The sequence below is a fragment of the Haliaeetus albicilla genome, chromosome 24, assembly GCF_947461875.1.
Source record: "Haliaeetus albicilla chromosome 24, bHalAlb1.1, whole genome shotgun sequence".
Lineage (NCBI taxonomy): Eukaryota > Metazoa > Chordata > Aves > Accipitriformes > Accipitridae > Haliaeetus > Haliaeetus albicilla.
In genome coordinates, this window is record NC_091506.1 from 666,928 (window position 1) to 684,783 (window position 17,856).

Here is a 17,856-nt window from a genome sequence, read left to right on the forward strand (position 1 = left end):
ACTGCACAAACGGGGGAAAAGTATTCCATGAGCATACAAATTCAATTCTCTACTGCCAAAGGAAACTCAGCCATCACTCTTTCTGGTCACACTTATTGACTAGGCTGATACTGGACTGGTGTTGAAAGTTCCCTTTAAAAACTTGGTTAAAAGAATAATCAGAGGAGTTGTTACACCATTTTTTAAAGACTTCACAGAATCTCGCCAGATACAAAGATCTGGCAGCTATGTTTCCTGCTGTCATCAATTAGAACAAAAAAAAAGTGCCATTACTGAGAGAAAACCATTATATTAATGGAACACGTGTGCTTAGTTACACCCTTACAAGCCTTAAAAGGAATTGGATAGACCACAAGCAAGAGTGAGCAATGATGTAGAACTCTCACTTCAGAAGGAACTTTTTCAAGAAGTCTGAAAGTTGATGCTTATTTATGAAGGGAATCTTTATCATTAAACAGAATATAACATGCCAATTCCAGATTATCCTCAATAGATGCAGATCTGGTGAAGCATATGTGGAAAAGGAAGGTTAGTAGTGGTAAGAGAATGCTCTCATATACCTATCTACCCTTTAAAAGTAATAAAAAAAAAAAAAAGGGGGGGGGGGGCTTCTAGCACAGAACTTTGTCCCATGTTAGATACCAAGCAAAGTTAACTGCAACCAACAGGTGTTTTGACAGAACCAGGACAGCTCTGCAGAAATGGAAGACAAGGAACGTATTCTCTCAGAGAAGGTATAAATCTGATTAGCACGAGAAAGAAGAATTCCCTTTATGCCATCTCAACACAGATCTTTAAACTAAGCATTATCATGCAGTCTTTGTAAAAGGATAAGGGTGATACCATGTCTTTTAATGTGCTCATGACAGACAGTTATTGTCCAGTGAAATTCTATCAAGAAGTGTGAAAAGAATAAGAACTAGTGATTAGAGCACAGTATGGAAGTAAGGAATCCCAAATTCTATTTCCAGTTGTCACAGACTTGTCATGAGACCTCGAGTTTTTTATTTTATTTCTCTGGGCCTGTTTCTGGCTCTGCAAAGAAGAGATAATAGTAATTACCTACCTCCAGGGGGTAAGGAAAGGCTTAATTAACTCGTGTTTATGAAGTATTCTGTACTAAGCTCTGTTAGCACAGTAGTATTCTACCAATTATTAACTGAATATTGAATGTTTTTCCAGTTTTCCTGAAGACAGTTTCAGAAGTTCTCATTGTCCCACAGCCCCATTTTTTTTCCTGTGAAGTTTCAGTCATATGACTAGAATTTGAGTCACCTCTGCTAATCATGAGTTTTCACTCTAAACACATCTCCAACAGTCAGAAGCACAATCTGAACAAAAGTCCCTCCAAAACAGAAAGTACTGATTTTGGCATAGTACTAAGCATAAGAAAATACACTATCTTTAACACTCTCTTACCTCTATACTGCTGATCAATTCTAAATACCTAAGGTCTCGTACCCTGGTAAATGCCTATTGAAAAGAAAAAAAAGAATAAAAGGAATTAACTGGAAAAGCCAGAACAATCAAAGTATTGTTATGCATAAAGTTGTCTTCATGCAAACAGGACAGACAGAAATATGCTGGGGTTTGTGTTTGCGTAGTCCCTAACCTGATGGGCTCTGACTACAGCTGTGGCCCCTGAGGCATTACAGTTAATAAGACAAGGGTACAATCCAAACAGCCTATCACTGAAAAGAAACAGCAAAGGCAGGGACTAGTAGGTGTACATATGTCAGTCCCCCAAGAAATATAAAATGCCATTTAAAATATTACATAGTTTTGTGCTGGCCTTTTTACAGCTTTTCCACTTTGATGTGAGGCATGATACAGACAAGGAAATTTAAGGGAACTATTACAATGTAGAACATATAATTGATCATATTGCCAAAGCATACTGCATATGCTTATAGTTTTTATACCATTCTAAAAATCCAGTATGGAAGTAGCTCAGGGAGAGGAAAGGAAGTAAGAAGACGGTAAGATAAAAGTACTGCAAGACAGTGTAATATCTTTTGCAAATGGAGATAAATGTGCAACTCAAAGTCTCAAGTGGCAAAGTCACGTGCGAGTTACAGCAGCTTAGCACTTATTCTTGACATGCATCAAAAAATAGAAATTTAACTCTTTAGACTGCATGTTCAAGACTTCTAACCAAACTAATGCTTAAGAGGGCATAGAATATTCTGCTTACACCAGATCGGACTAGGAACTATGAGAGCCTTTAATGTCAAGAAGCTGCTTTTGTTCAAATTAATCCGCTCTAATTCTAAGAGGGCACTACTTTAAAATTCCAAGGAGGCACTGAAAACTTCTTTTTAAGAATATCGATTTGCATAAAGCCATCCATGAAACTGGAATTATTCTGATGTCTCCACTTAAGGGAAAAAAAGAAAAATAAAGCATTTAATTTCCTTTAAAAAAAACTTGTTATTAAAAGATGCCTATCATTACAGGCTATTCCCTGCATATTTTTAGAATGTTTTGTCTTTTATACAATATTCATGACACTGAACTCAGTTCGCCCTCTTTTATTTGAGAGAAGGTGGTGAAAGAAAATAGGGAAGTATTTTATGCTGGAGAAAACTCTGTTCTTCAGTATACGCCCATTTATGGGCCACTCCCAAACCCAAGGCATTTCAGATAGAAAACAACTAAAACGATGACATCCCATCACCATTGCCTTCAAAGAACATTAGTGTGTAGATATCAAAGAATATGAAACCTCCACATTTGAACTGAGGTTGTATCAAATGCTTAGGGGGAAAAAGGGTAAGTTTATAGCACGGGGGGGGGGGGGTGTCAGCTAAGGCATTCTTTGCTGCCACCCGGTGGTCAGCAGCACCACCGAACAACTTTCCAGTTCTATTTCCCTCAAATTCATTAATGCATTTTCCAGCAGATGAAAGAAACCATTTTCTCTGCATTTAACACTTTGATTTAGAACATGGCATTTATCTAGACAGATAAATTAGACTGCAGTTTGAAACCTCATCTCAAGATCCTGAGTATATAACAAACCAACATTTTCTTTGGTATGTGGAATAACATATATACACTAAAGACAAGCAAGATAGTAACCCAGGAACATCACTTTGTATTCCAGCCATAAAACATATATTATACACACACACTACGGAGATATAAAAAAAAAAATACAAAACAAGTTTTCTGCTAAATAAGTAAATAACTGCTTTACCTTTTTAGCAGTTTCAAACTCCAGCCCTTCTAAGGCTTCCATGGCCAGTTCTTTCCAGTCAGTATCAGTTACTCCTAAACACGCAATTTGATAGGCTTCTTTAAACATTTTTCGTTCCAGATATTGATACATGGGTGCAGACTGAGGATTTCCATTGAAAAACATGTATCAGAAACCATAATATTGAGATATATCAGTGAAAGTCTCTACATACATTGGGAAAAAAAATTATATTCTAATCACAACCATTACAAGCTCCACAGAGAATAAATGTATATTTTTTGCGTAACAGACAGAACAACATTCTGGGATGATTATTATTGTATCTTTAGACAAGCTGGGTTAATTATATTCCAAACTCATCCATCTTGAAATCTTCAGTTCCCAGCATATTAGGAAGTAGTTAGGAAAGTGAATTCTTCTGAGCATTGTACATGCTAAATATTATCCACAGTGAGCTTTTTTTTTTTAATACTATGGAAGCCGAGCAAAGGAGTGGGTAGTTTGTTCTCAGAGGCTAAAAGCGCAAAAAGTGGCACAACAGCCCAGTGTGAAGCATCCCTGGAAATACTCAGACAAAACAGGAAGAGGTATCATGAGGAGGTAACCCTTCCGTGCCAACCCTGATGACAAAGCTATTTTACCAAGACTACGACTATTAAGCCCAAAAGGCACTGACCTCAAGGACGGGCCCTAAAAGGGAATTAAAGGGAGAAACTGTCAACTGCAGGCTGACACGGATAGACTAAGGCTCAGGATCTGCAGCTACAGCTCGAACCCTTTGAACAAACGGGGAGCACTGCAGCTAGATTGCCTTTAACTCTGGGTTTGCACCAAAGCCAGTATGCAGATTGATTTCTATGTTATTTTTATCAATTCAGCTGAGAATTGTATACTTTTTGGTATTCCCTCCCTCTAAAAGCATAGCTTTGAAAAAAATGCCTCTGTGATACTTCACAATAATTTTGTGGCATATTGGTGCCTACAGCATGCCAAAGCCAGACAAAATGTGTACTCGGCTTGGTCAGTCTCATGGCTGTCAACCACACCGGACAACCCAGAGCCTAATGAAGGATCTGCATAATGCCTCAGAGGAGCAGACAGCAGTCTGTAACACAGGTATCCATTAGTTAATAAAAGCACATGGCACTTTGCCTTCTTCATTGACTCTTGGTCTCAAATCCTGCCCACACTTGGGTGCGTAAGTCAGAATCTTTTTTTTTTCTTTTCCTGTTTTTGTTTAGTTTCTTGGACTGTTTTAGACTCTTCCATTGCTTCCCATAATGCATAAACTAGGATTTTGTGGAAGGCAATCTCTAAATTTAGAGTATAAAGGCTACATATGTACTATACATTCAGACTAAAATGTACAGCTTAAATATTGTCTAAACACATCTAGATGAAGCAACACTAAGACAGTATTTGATGTACTCATAAGAAAAATGAAATTACAACTTGAGAAAAGGTACATAGAGAGACTACAGAAAGAGGTAACACCCATACCCTATCTTCATCTTTGCTTTTAGATTATATGCATTTGCAATTAGAAAGGGAGAATTAGAAACAACAATCAACAACAGCAAAAAGGAAACTAGCTTAACTAATGCCAAATAAACAAAAAAAATACATCATGCAATATAACTTAAATAATGATGAAGAAACTGTGAACTGCAATCATGGTAATGAAATACGAGTAAATCTCAGAAAAGCTTCTTCACTTCTTAAACATTGATGTTTATGAAATGTAAAGCAACAGTTAATGAGATTAAAGGATTACCTGCGGAACTTCAACAGCTGACATAGAAAAAACATGAAGACAGAAGATCTTGGAGCCGTTGTAACCCACAACAAAGCCTTGAAGTTTTTGCTGATGAACAGGGAAGTTACTAGCTTTGATATTGAGGTAACCCCCTCCAGAAAAGCAAAGCATATCCTCACACTGTGTATTCCAAGCCACACTATTAGCATTGGGTTCCTAATGAGCAAAATAACTGAGGATTACAACAGATGCAATCGCATCTTCTTTCCTAAGAAATATGCATCCTTCAGCTAGAACTTTTGACCTGTTATAGCGTGGCTGTCTACTCACACACACTTATTATTTATGTTTGTAATATTCTAAAGCCTAGTATATTTCTGAACAGATTTACACAGACATATTTTACATTTTAATAAACAGCTGTGATTATCTTTCCATTGTTTTGTTTACTAATGCTCTATACTATCAAACTGTAGAATGTAATATAAAATTCCGCAATAATACACTGTTAGCTAGCACATTTAATTGATCATTTTTCTGCCCATTACAAAAACAAAGTTACAGACCCTATCTTTGTAGCACTTCATACTTTCTATCCAGTGTTCTCTGAAAATGTTTCATCAACATTAATGAATGAACCCTTAGAGTGACTGCTAAAATGCCAATGAAGAGAGAATTATCATTATTCATTTTATAGTCTGGAAATACATGACAAACAAAGAAGTTCAGGCTTTAATTCTGTTCATACTAATGATAAAGCCGAAATGCTCATTAACTGTAATGCTTCAAAGGGAAGCAGGACAGAGCTCTAAATTAAACTGAAAAGGTCACATCTTTAAGTGCTCTTTATTCAGCTGTTGCTCACATATATCTCCTGTCTTCTAATTCCTTGTCTACCATCTCTAAAAAGGTAGTTTCGACAGAGAAATAGATCACAGTTAGATCCTACAAAATGTGATTAATGGCTTAAATGACAGTTATATGAATTTCTGCACAGCAACACTTTACTATGTCTGTGCTCCGAACCACTTCCACCCCCCTGCTGCCCCCCTCCTTTTTTTTTTTTTTTCCTTAAAAAAAAAACAAACAAACCAAAAACAACTTTGAATTTTACCTGAAACAACAACTCTTTGGTATGAATATCATATACTAGGCAGGTATCATTTTCATCAACCACTGCCAGCTTGTTTCGGGATGCACTCATATCCAGACAGCGCACAGCTGTGGATTGCTTCAACAGGACGATTGCGAAGACATTATCAACAAATATCTTCAGAATCTAGACACATTTGAAACCAAAGTCAGTCCACGCATTTTTGTTCCTAAACCTAGTAATAGCACAGCAGTACAAACTTATATGCTGTTTAAAGCACGCAATTGCAATTTTTTTCAGATATAAACTGTGCATTAAAATGAAGAAAATGCTTTCAGTTTGCGGTAGGTTGAAAAGACTTGTTTCCACAACATACTCTAGGTTGCAAGCCTATACAAATAAATCACACGCTATACATCCTGGATTTGTTAATGCTCCACTAGTTAAACAATTACATTAATATAATATTATGGGAATATATAGCATAGATACAGAAGACACAAAGAATCTCAACTTCCTCTCTATTCTTGTTCTCTGTATCAATACCTCTGGGGTCCAGTTTGAAATTTTCAGCTGCTAACTGGCTTGTGAAATAGACAGCAGTTTTACCTCTAGATCATCCACACCTTCACAAGTGGTCATCAGGAGAAGTATACACACACACCTCCCCAACTCCCACTAAAGACAAATGCTCTCTCAGTTCACCAAGAACTCAATTTTTGTCAGTTGTTCCTAACAACTTACAGATTTTAGACAAAGTTAAACATGTTTGTATTAATTTTACAGCCAGAGAATGTGAAGGATAGAAGTAATTAGTTTTTAATCACAAGATAAGACTCTGTCAAATAGAATTCCAGGTTGTAAAAGAGCGTGCTGCTCCTAAGGTCTCCCCCCCAAGAGCATAGAACAGGTTTTATTTGCAGTGAAAAGACACATACCAGACATTATGTGTTACCTGACCATTCTTTAGACCAACTAAGAGGCCTTCTCTTCCTGGAGGTCCTCCAATTACTTTAATATAACGAATAAGAGATTCCATTAGCCATTCTCGTTCTTTAATGCCACTAAATGAGAGGCACTGCAATCTTTTCTCCTAAAGACACAATAATATACAAAATACTGCATGGATGTAAAGATAAAACCCTGTGTCTTTCATGTGCTATCTTTATACCTATACTAGCATGTGTGCCTACTTTTACATATAAAAATCATGAAGTCAAATAGTCAATTTAACAGGGTGAATTCTTTAAGGTTTTCCAATGCTCTGAACAAGCAAACAAGAACACCCCCACCCTTTTTCTAATAGTGTTCCCCTGGATCATGTGCTAATTTATCAAATTCACTACAGAGACTGTTTTACTGAAACAGCCAGCTGTGGCATGCCACAGCTATTGCTTAGAAGTACGTCAGTGCTGCACATTACAACAATACTACACATTGGCACCTTGGGGAAAAACTGTAATAGATACACAGTACAATCTTTTCCTACCAGATGTTTGGACAGCTATCTTAAAGTCTGAATGCACCCCAAGACTACTTGAGATTTTAAGGCACATACCTGACATAAAATAATGTGATCTGAACATACAACCAGCAAGTTGCATTCAAATTTTTTTACTATCTTTTCTTTCACCCGATAATACATATCTGAAGAATCATCCGAGTATAACTCATAAATCAAGATTTTCTCTGGCATCTGGATTGCTAATCTGTTTTTGTAGATTGCAATTTTCTTTACAAGCTCTCTGCCTTTTATTCTAACTAGAGAGAAAAAAACACAAAAGCAATACAGTATAGGCTGACACAAAAATAATGGATACAGAAATCAGAAAACTTACTAACACATTAAAATTGAACCTTTCTAAAGCACCTCTAAAATTAAAAACAGATTCCTGCTTGGATATGTTTGTTGTTCTGCATCTATGTAATCTACTATCCCTGTCACAATTTATCACCCTCTTATTTTTCAACAACACATTCTGGAGCAAGACTTTGATTCCTTGCCATAAAAAGCCAGTGGATACGAAGAAACGAAATCAACACAAACCCTTGAGGCTGCAAGTAAGAAAAAAAAAGCTAAATATCACGTACACTATTTTTATCTCATTTGCAAAGATTAAAACCTTATCTTAAAAGCCTCTGCCCCGCCCAACGTCCTTCCAAATCCCCACATCTTTCACTAAGCTTGTCAGCACTGACCCTCCAGAATCCAAGTTTGCACTCTTATCCTGCAAACAGTATCCCTCAGTTTTACTGTCAAAGTGACAACAATCTGTCTGGTACATGCAGCATCTACTCCAAGTGTTCTGATGGATATTAATTAAAAAAACAAAACAAAACAGAATGAGAGTGAAGCTTTGGCCTGACTGCAAGTGTGAAATTACCTTTTTGTTCAGTGATGAGGTGCTGGACAATAACATCAGTCATGCTGTCTCTGTAAGCATAGCGATCTTTATAAAGGCCATGAACAGTGCTGAAAATCAACTGATAAAAGGATATTGTTCCATCTTGGCATCCTACTGCCTGAACACAAGAAGAAAATTATTTTAGTTAATTGGTACACGTAGGTGAGAATTGGCAAAATGTGTAGTATTTATATGAACATTATGTTCCTTTTCCTGTGTAATGTATAGATGGATACCAATTATGGCCTACTTGTACTTAAAACAACGGTAAAAGTGCAATGCAAAATGAGGACTGATCTCATCATAGACCATGGAGACTACCATGTTGGGTGGGTGGGGTTTGGTTTGGTTTTGTCATTGGTTTTGTGTTTTGGTGTTTGTTTGGGGTTTTTTGGGGGGGGGGGGGGGGGAAGGCTTTTTTTTTTTTTTGCTTGTTTTTAAATTCACTCTGTATCTCTTCACAATCTTGTACAATGACAAGAGTGCAGCATTTATGGCTAACAGTTGCCTTGTAGGCATTTTCCACAAGGTGTAATTCTAGAAACTCAGAAAGATCTGAGCATTTTCCTCCCATCGTGGAATTAGATTTTGTCAACCTGAAAGTTATTAGCTGCCATTTTTAATTCTTTCCCTTTCTCTTTTTTAACCAAGATGCACCTAATGCCTTACCATCTGAAAACAGGTGTTATGCTCATTTACAGCTTTCTTACAGCCCAGGTTTTACTTCTGCAGGATATTTTTAATTTCAATGATAGTTCTAGGACCTCACTAGATACTGCTTAGGTTCTGCTGCCTCAGTAAGAACGTCTAGACTAAGCAACTGAGTTTGAAATTTATGGTCTTGCCTTATATGAGAAATTGTCTGTGAAAATGTCAGAGGACAGAGGAGTGTTCTTACTCACCACATAGTTGGAGTCTGGTTTAACTTTGCATGTCCAAACCCAACTGCTTTGTTCTCCTATGGTACCAAGACGCACGCCATCCTTTGTGAAGAGAGAAACTTGTTTATCTGAACCTCCCAGTAGAATATACTCTCCTTTAGTAAAATAGCTAACACAGCAAGGATCAAAATTGAGCATTCTGTCCTTCCCAATCTACAAGGGAAAATTAAAAAAAAAAAAAAATATCAAAAGCATTAATGAAAGGATCATTCCTTATTTCCTGAGACAACAAATGCCATCATTGATACCACCCTTCTCATCTCTCCGGCCATGCACAACTTTTCAATACCCCAGACCCACTGGCTATATTGAGATTCCCAAAGGCAGTTCTAAAATACATCGAAAAATCCCTCCACTACCAAACTAGTCTACTCAGAATGCAAGCAACTCGCAAAACTCCCTTTAACCAGTTGGAAAAAATACAAAGATGTCCTCTACAGACCAGTAAACCATATCACAAAAGTCAGCAAAGTTGTAAGGGCTTTAATACAAGAACTGTAAGACAGCAGCTGAGTTGCCATGGGAGAAACAAGAGCTGAGGGAAAAGATGGTTTAAAAAAAAAAGCAGACTCATAAAAGGTTGGGAAAACAGAAAACATTTAATGTAGTTAATGAAGCACTAGTATACAAACACTTTGAATATAGGACACAAAACAGAATCAGAAATACCCTGCCACTCTTTGAGTGTGCTTTCTAGAACATACCTGTTTGCCACTAAGCTGGTAAAAGGAAAGTTTCTGACCCCAGTCTGCCACAGCTAAAATATCATTGCGTTCATCTCTAAGAAAAAGAAGAAAAATTATGTAGTAACTCTACAGCAATTTATTAATAAATTTCTTAGAGCAACAGAACCAAATAATAGGATAGCAGAATTTACTTCATATTACTTTTTACAAAAGCACAAACTGAGAGGACAGCAGATACATCTTGCCATTTAAAACTGAGGAAGACAGCTTGGAGACTTAAAACAAAAATCCGTCTCCTTTACAGGAGTAACTGCAAAACTTGATGTATCACTTCACATACAGCTATATAAGCAGTGGGTACAGTGAAGCTAATGGTCCCTTAAACAGATGAAGCACCTGGGCTCTGATTCTGATCTTAGCTACAGTAGTACAAAGCCACCATAACATCAAACTCAATACAGCTGAGCAAGAGCAAAGTACAATTATCAGTGTAAGGCAGGGAAAAAGAAAAAATCGTTCATGTGAGACCAGCAGCAGACAGAGGAAAGGCTTCAGGTCTCAAATTTGTTAACTTTGGTACTCTGACATGATCTGTTCAGCTTGGAGCAAAACTGAGAGTCACCTTCTCCACAGCTTCTTGCCTAGGAAGAAGGGAGATAGCAATCTGAACATTCTGTTGCAAATAATGCCTCTAGCCATAAACTGAACAAAAAGGAAACAGACAAAAAACACTAATGAAAAGTTAACTGTTTAGCAAGCACCCTCCCTTTGCTCAACGCATGATGCATGCACCTGTGAGGAAAAGGTATCACATACTAAAGAACCATCTCATAATGAACACATAACTAGCAGAATAAATTAAGACCATACAGGTAACTATTAATCTAGAATTTCCTAACTTCTGAATATCTGATTTTGTACCCTGCATAATACTCTCCTGCCCTTGGTCTTTTTTGTAAATTACTGTTGTAGATAGTATAGATACATATGTTCCTTTGAAGTTTCACTCACAAGTTGAAATCCATAGAGGTCTCTTCTTCCTCATGGTCTTCTCCCTCTGTCTGACTATACTGCCTACTGCCAGGCCTGGATTTCAGCACTGGTATCTCCTCTAAATAGCTGTGAGCTGACTCCTCTTGTTCATCTGCTCTACTCCAAAAATTCTCCCACCTACTGCAATAGCAATTGTTTATTCACATATCTGGCACAATATTCCCTCTGAATTGGAGTGAAAAAAACAGCTCCCCTTTCTTCTCCCCCCAATCCAAACAGAATCTGCCCCCCCTAAAAAAAAAAAACCAACCAACCAAACCAAAAACAATATAAAAGAAAAAAGGAATGTTTCTTGAGATCTGGTGAGGCTGCACCTCAAATACTGTGTTCAGTTTTGGGACCCTCACTACAAGAAACCCTGAGGTGCTGGAGTGTGTCCAAAGGAGGGCAACAAAGCTGGTGAAGGGCCTGAAGCGCAAGTCTTATGAGGAGCAGGTGAGGGAACTGGGGTTGTTTAGTCTGGAGAAAAGGAGGCTGAGGGGGGACTTTATCGCTCTCTACAACTACCTGAAAGGTGGTTACAGTGAGGTGGGTGTCAGTCTCTTCTCCCAAATAACAAGTGATAGGACAAGAGGAAACGGCTTCAAGTTGTACCAGGGGAGGTTTAGATTGGATATTAGGAAAAATTTCTTCACTGAAAGGGTTATCAATCACTGGAACAGGCTGCCCAGGGAAGTGGTTGAGTCACCATCCCTGAAGGTATTTCAAAGACATGTAGATGTGTCGCTTAGGGACATGGTTTAGTGGGACTTGGTAGTGCTAGGTTAACTGTTGGAGTTGATCTTAAAGGTCTTTTCCAACCCAAATGATTCTATGATTTAAGTGGAACATGTTCCCAGTTTCTCCATTCAGTTAAAGACTGGCAGCAAAGCCAAAGTCCCAATACATAATCACTTAAAAAAAAAGGTAACGTACATGGCATTAATCTGTTCAGCAGGGATAAAAGTCAAGCCTTTCTGCAATCAATAAGCCAAGGATTATCTATTTGGCATGAAAAAAGGAAGGATGAAATTATTTACCTGGATGGATTCCAACAAATTGACCATATTGGAGATGAAGCACCCCCTGTACGCTCTATTTTAACTTTCTCTTCACCATTTTTATTCCTTATGCTGACAATGCCGTTGAACATCCCCAAAGCAAGATACTGGCCATCATTTGTCCAGCTGGTAAAACACACACATACTGAAGAACAAACTACTAAAAACAAGCAGCAGGAAGGTAGGATGGTACAGCATACTCAAATAGGGATGATAGATTGACATATACTTCCAAGAGGGAGTTCTGGGAGATAGCCAGTAATCCTACAGTTTGTTTATGCATCTAAATCCACATTTATGGCAACAGCATGCACTACAGCAAGAACATTTTATAATATACACAGAAATAAAAAAATGTAGAAATAAAAAAAAATTAAAGCTATCATCTGCTTGCAATACTTCTAACATGTGCTAAGTAACAGATACATTTTTGGGGATGACAGTGTTGGCAGTAGACCAGACTGTTTTAAAAGCCACATTTAGAACTCTGATCAGATAAAACTGCATGGTGTGGGACAGGAGACCTCGTTTCTATTCTCGCCTCTACTGTAGTTAGATGGATGACTTTACACAAATTAATGTACCCTTGCCTCAGGTTCCCCATAATGGTCATATCTCCTCCTACTGAAAATACCAACAACAGAGGAGATGAACAGCTCTACAAACAAAAAGTATAATTATTTTTCCTCATTTTATTGTTATTGCACAAGATGGCTAAACAGAGGGAGAGAAAAGTTAAGACACTTGCTCAAGATTGGAACACCTCTCTGATACTTTCAGAAGAATTCAGTTATAAACAGTACCAAATAAAAACCAAAACACTTTGCTACTAAAAAGGGGGTGGTGGGGGGTGGTGTGCGTCTTGCCAAGAAGACTGCACAAGAATGAACAAATCATCTTGGATAAATATTAGTCATATTCCTACTGGAGCATTATAAACAGTACTCAGGTATTTTAATGATGAGAACAGCGAGGCAGCACAAAGGACACAATGCTACGGAACAGCAAGGAGAGCCTATCTCATACTACTACGTACTGTCTCTGCATATGTTGAACTACTTCACTTGCACTTTTTTTTCTTTAAGCTTGCACATTATTTTGAATGGTTTGTATTAAAACTAACTTAAGTGACATAGGCAATCCTGAAAACTTACCTACAGCAAGTAATCTTACTGCTAGTTTTATGTTTAGAGACTGACTTCTGTTCAGGAGACCACAAGCCTTGATTAAAGCAAACAAAAAGCCAAAGTAAATAACAAGTAAGCATCTACCAGTGTTCAGATTAGAAACTAATATTGTCAGAAAACTCAGCTGGGATTTCAGAGGGATCAAGGTCTCATCCATTGCTAGAAGGACATTTAAATGCATATTATATATCAGTAAATGGGAAAAAAAATCCATCTAAATAACACAGAGGATGTCTCCGCAAAAAATCATGGTAACAAAGTAGTACATTTTACCCTGTGGCACCTCACTACATAGTCCTTTCCAATTGAGTTTAAGTGATTTAAATACGTATCTGATGTTACTTAACTTTAGGTAGCTTTATATCTCATCTCTTCTGGATATAAAGAGCTGAACCTATCTGTAGTTAGCTTAGCTATACAACTTAACAGAATTTACTGGCTTAATGGAGAAGTTAGAAGAAGATGACATACCAAAATCACTGGAAGAGCAGGATGCCAACTGATGAGTAAGAGGATTGTATGAAACGCACTGTATAGAGTCATTATGCCTAGAATGAAGTTACAATCATATTTCAATAAATCATTCTTAAATGCCCCCTTTTCTGACTTTCAGCAAGATAAGCTGAAAGTTTTACCAGATGCCAGAAATAATTCGATCAGTTTACATTATATCAAATAAATCTGCAATTACTGTAAACTACATCAGTAATAAACCTTTAAAAAATTGTCTCCAAGTGGCAGGATTCACTGTATTTCATCCAGATTAGCTAAAAATGTACGTTGATGGTGGTTTGTGAAATATAATTAAAGGTTATACCCGAATTCTAAAACAAGTATGCTTGTGTATGCTCCAAGTAGTACACTAGCTTGTGTATACTAACTAGCAATAAATGTACACACACATTCAGAAACAGAATTTGAAGATGTCACTTAAGAGGGATGACATAAAAAGAAAGCCAGAAGAAAGATGGAAATATACCGAAAGTACCAAAGCTTATCTTCAATTTGGTCTTTGAACAAGAATTATATTAATTTTGTTTATTATACAAGATCAGAGTCATATTCAGTTTCATTTTATTTTGATCTATACAGTTTCTCCAGTTCCCTGCCAGCCCTCTAAATTCAGAGACTTATCTAGACTTCCCACCCTATTTTATGCCTTTAATTGCTTTCCTGCCTCATTCAGATACTTTGACTGTTCTCTTCCTCTTCCCCCTCCTCTTCCCCCCGGCATTTTCTCTGACCTTAGTCAACCTTCTTCCAAATCTAACAGCATGTACTCGTTGACAGCAGAAGTGCATAATCAAAGTCCACTTTTGAGAGACACAGAATTGAAAGGCATCACTTACGTGTATTTCAGAATTCCTTCTAACTTTGAAGTCCAAATTATCACACTTTTATCAGCAGAGCCAGATGCGAAACGTTTGCCTAGGAATTAGATATAATTTAAATCCCACACATACAAGAATCACTTTCACTCCAAATAATCAAAGAGAGAGCAAGAAGTTCTTGAACTTGACAAACCTCAAGTAATAAAGGGCCTAACACTGCAAGTGTCTTCACATGACTGCGTCTCTCCAACTATGTGAAACTCCGATGACTTTATTTTCTTATTCCCATAGAGCGCACCTCATTAAAGCCCAGCAACACAAGCAAGTAGACAGTCTTTCCAACACTGTCAGTAACAGGTTGGAGATTTATGTTAACAGTGCCAAGGCAAAAATGGTACATTTTCACAGGTATCACCTGTAACTTAACACAGTAATATTTGAGAGGAAGTCCTCTGAGCCCACAGACAGTAAGTCCCCACAGAATGAGAATCTGAGGCAATGAAAGAATTGAAAGCAGAGTAAGGTCTCTAGTGAGCATGGTAATGTGTGAAGGATCAGAAGATCAGAAAGCTTCAGGATAGAGGAATTCTGGGAATAAAAATCAGAGGCAGGTGGTATACTAGAAAGAGGGATCTCTGGGGTAAGCCTTCTCCTCACATTACCCCACAAATATAAACTTAACCGTCACTGAAGTAAAAGGGAAGAGGAAGCAGGGACTACAGTTCTTGCATTAACAGGTAGCCTTACATGTAAAAATACAGTACTTCTGCATGTAGCATTTGTACAGCAGTTCAAATTCTCCATTAAAAAACAAACAAAACACCAGCACTCACACACGTGTTCAGGATACTGTTACTGAAACAACCCCGATTTCTCTATTTATCAATTGGCAATAAGAAATGGAAGATGTGCACTTTACAAACCAGACTAACAAAGCCCCCCAAAGTGATATTTACCATCTTTAGCATAAGCCACACAGTATACAGTGTCCTTATGTCCTTTCAAAGGCTGAATTAAGGTTCCATCAGAAGTATCATATACCTATTTAAATGGGGGGAGGGGGTGGGTGGGAACAAAACACAAACATACAAACAAAAACCATACATTAAAAAAATCTTCCAGTGAGGACTAGGATGTAAAATTACTGAAGGCCAACAAGACTACACAGTTTCTTTTGTGTTTGCTTTCTTGCATAACATACAGTCCATGCAAGACACAACGTTTTAAAATGTAGAAGCAGCTTTCCTTAACGTGATACTTCTCAGAATGAAAGAAGACTCGGTATTAGAATATTACGTGCACAAAAGAAATTTCCAAACACCTGATTTGGCCAGCTTGTTTTACTTCTTTCCCCACATAAGATGTCTAAACATAATAAATTACTGGAAAAGACCATCACTAAATATACCATTATGCAAGCACTGAAAGTACTAAAGCCTGCTGTCCTGCAGCAGTTCTGAACTCTATCTCTATAATCATGCCATCCATCCATCCCTGCAGTTTCTACACTGGCCCCATCTGAAAGCTCTGCAGGAACCGTGAGAAGTGTGGTCCTGAGCTGCTCTTGCTGATGGGTTAGCAGCAGGCAAGCAGACCCAGGGAACTGCAAAAGGCTCTAGTTGAAGTTTCTCACAAAGCAGGGACATCAGTTTGAGTTTCTTTCCCCTTTTCACAAAGATTTGCACGAAACTTGTAACAATGCAGTATCTGTATACCATGCCACTGTGCTAAGTTTGGATGCAGGTTAAAGGATTTCAAACCACCGGGTGAGGTGCTAGAGGATGAGATGACGCAAGTAACTTAAATCTCATTACTTTGGGAAACAGAGCTTAAAACTTGGTAAAAAACACTGAAAAGCTTCAGAACACTTTACAGTTAGCCTGCATTAATATGTATGTAGATATGAGGCTGGACTAGTAGAGATAAGAGGATTTGTGATAGGTTATATTCATGAGTTAGTGTGAAAGACATCATATTCATACAGCTGTAAATGCAAGAGGAAAAGAAAGTTTCCCTACCAGCAGTCTATTTCCAGCAGCAATTATCAACTGAGTCCCATCCGGTTTGAATGCGAGATCATAAATACTAAAGAAAAAAAACAACAAACAAACAAATAAAAAAACCCCCAAAACCCAAGAAACCCCTGTATTTGTAGGCAGAAAATATATGTCCTTTAACATCAAAGACACCATGTAACAAAACCCGTTAATTGCATACTTGAGGGTATATCTGATTCCTGAGAAAATTCCCTGGACAGAAAGAACCCTCTGCAATCATCTCCCTGCACTCAGGAAGAAGCCCAAGCACTGACCACCATCCAGGCTCCACGCCCGGACAGACACGGGTGGGAGGTCTGGAAGAAGCTCGCAGCTGTACCCTTGGAGGCAGAACCACACGAATACCGAGGCCGGCTGCTGGCCTTTGGCTACCTCTAAAGTGAAAAAAAAGCAAAAACCACCCCCAGAAAGGCTTTGTGTTACGGGATCACCGCTATCAATCAAGAGGCGGCAGGAATCCAGCCGCTCCTGCCCGCAGCTGCCTACCACGGGGCAGGAGAAGCGCTGGCTGCAGAAAGGACTCCCAGCCCAGGACCCCCCGCCGCCTGCGTGCCCTGCGGCGGTGCCGAGGCGGAGCGCGGGCCGGTGCCGGCGAGCCCAGCGCGGCCTGAACGCGCTGCCCCGGGCCGGCCAGCCAGCCGCCCCCCCAGGCCCGGCACCGCTGTCCCGATGGCCAGGCCGCGGCCAGCCTGCTCCCGGGCCGCAGCCCCACCGCCGGGCCGCCGCGGCTCCTCACAGGCCGCGCGGCGGGTGGGTAAGGGACGCGCCCCCGGCCGCCTCACCGCGGAGCGGGGCCGTAGCGGCCCGGCTCTCCCCCGGGGCCGCTCACCACTGCTCGGCCTTGTCGCGCCAGGTGAGCGCAGCCCGCATCCCCCGGGCCGGGCCGAACCTCCCCTTACAGCCCCACAGCCCGTCCCGCCTCAGCGGCACCGCCCGCTTGTTTACACCCGCCCCGCCGGCGCCACGGGCAACGCGCATGCGCCTGGGGGACGGGCGGCTCGCCGGCGCCACGGGCAACGCGCATGCGCCTGGGGGACGGGCGGCCCGCCGCCGCGGCAGGGGGCGCCGCCAGCGGGGCCGGGCTGCGCTTGCGCAGGACGGGACG

The 17,856-nt window shown here is 39.5% G+C and overlaps 1 protein-coding gene across 3 annotated transcripts in view; it reads right to left on the reverse strand.

The window, feature by feature from the left end:
* The window catches only part of IFT122 (intraflagellar transport 122), a 33,714-nt gene extending 16,009 nt beyond the window's left edge, over positions 1-17,705 (reverse strand). The window contains exons 1-17 of one of the 3 annotated variants that reach the window (XM_069811742.1): positions 17,581-17,705; positions 16,713-16,779; positions 15,651-15,735; positions 14,713-14,791; positions 13,835-13,911; positions 13,331-13,397; positions 12,156-12,302; positions 11,095-11,256; positions 10,102-10,177; positions 9,359-9,550; positions 8,436-8,574; positions 7,610-7,812; positions 7,007-7,144; positions 6,073-6,237; positions 4,977-5,174; positions 3,200-3,340; positions 1,420-1,473 (exon numbers count right to left, since the gene is read on the reverse strand). In XM_069811742.1, coding sequence (XP_069667843.1) covers positions 1,420-1,473; positions 3,200-3,340; positions 4,977-5,174; positions 6,073-6,237; positions 7,007-7,144; positions 7,610-7,812; positions 8,436-8,574; positions 9,359-9,550; positions 10,102-10,177; positions 11,095-11,256; positions 12,156-12,302; positions 13,331-13,397; positions 13,835-13,911; positions 14,713-14,791; positions 15,651-15,735; positions 16,713-16,779; positions 17,581-17,621 — 2,031 coding nt within the window. In that variant the 5' untranslated portion in view covers positions 17,622-17,705. Of the gene's footprint in view, positions 1-1,419; positions 1,474-3,199; positions 3,341-4,976; positions 5,175-6,072; positions 6,238-7,006; positions 7,145-7,609; positions 7,813-8,435; positions 8,575-9,358; positions 9,551-10,101; positions 10,178-11,094; positions 11,257-12,155; positions 12,303-13,330; positions 13,398-13,834; positions 13,912-14,712; positions 14,792-15,650; positions 15,736-16,712; positions 16,780-17,533; positions 17,550-17,580 lie in introns of those variants that run through there. The other 2 variants (XM_069811740.1, XM_069811741.1) reach the window with 2 other exon arrangements.
* Positions 17,706-17,856: the final 151 nt, after the last annotated feature.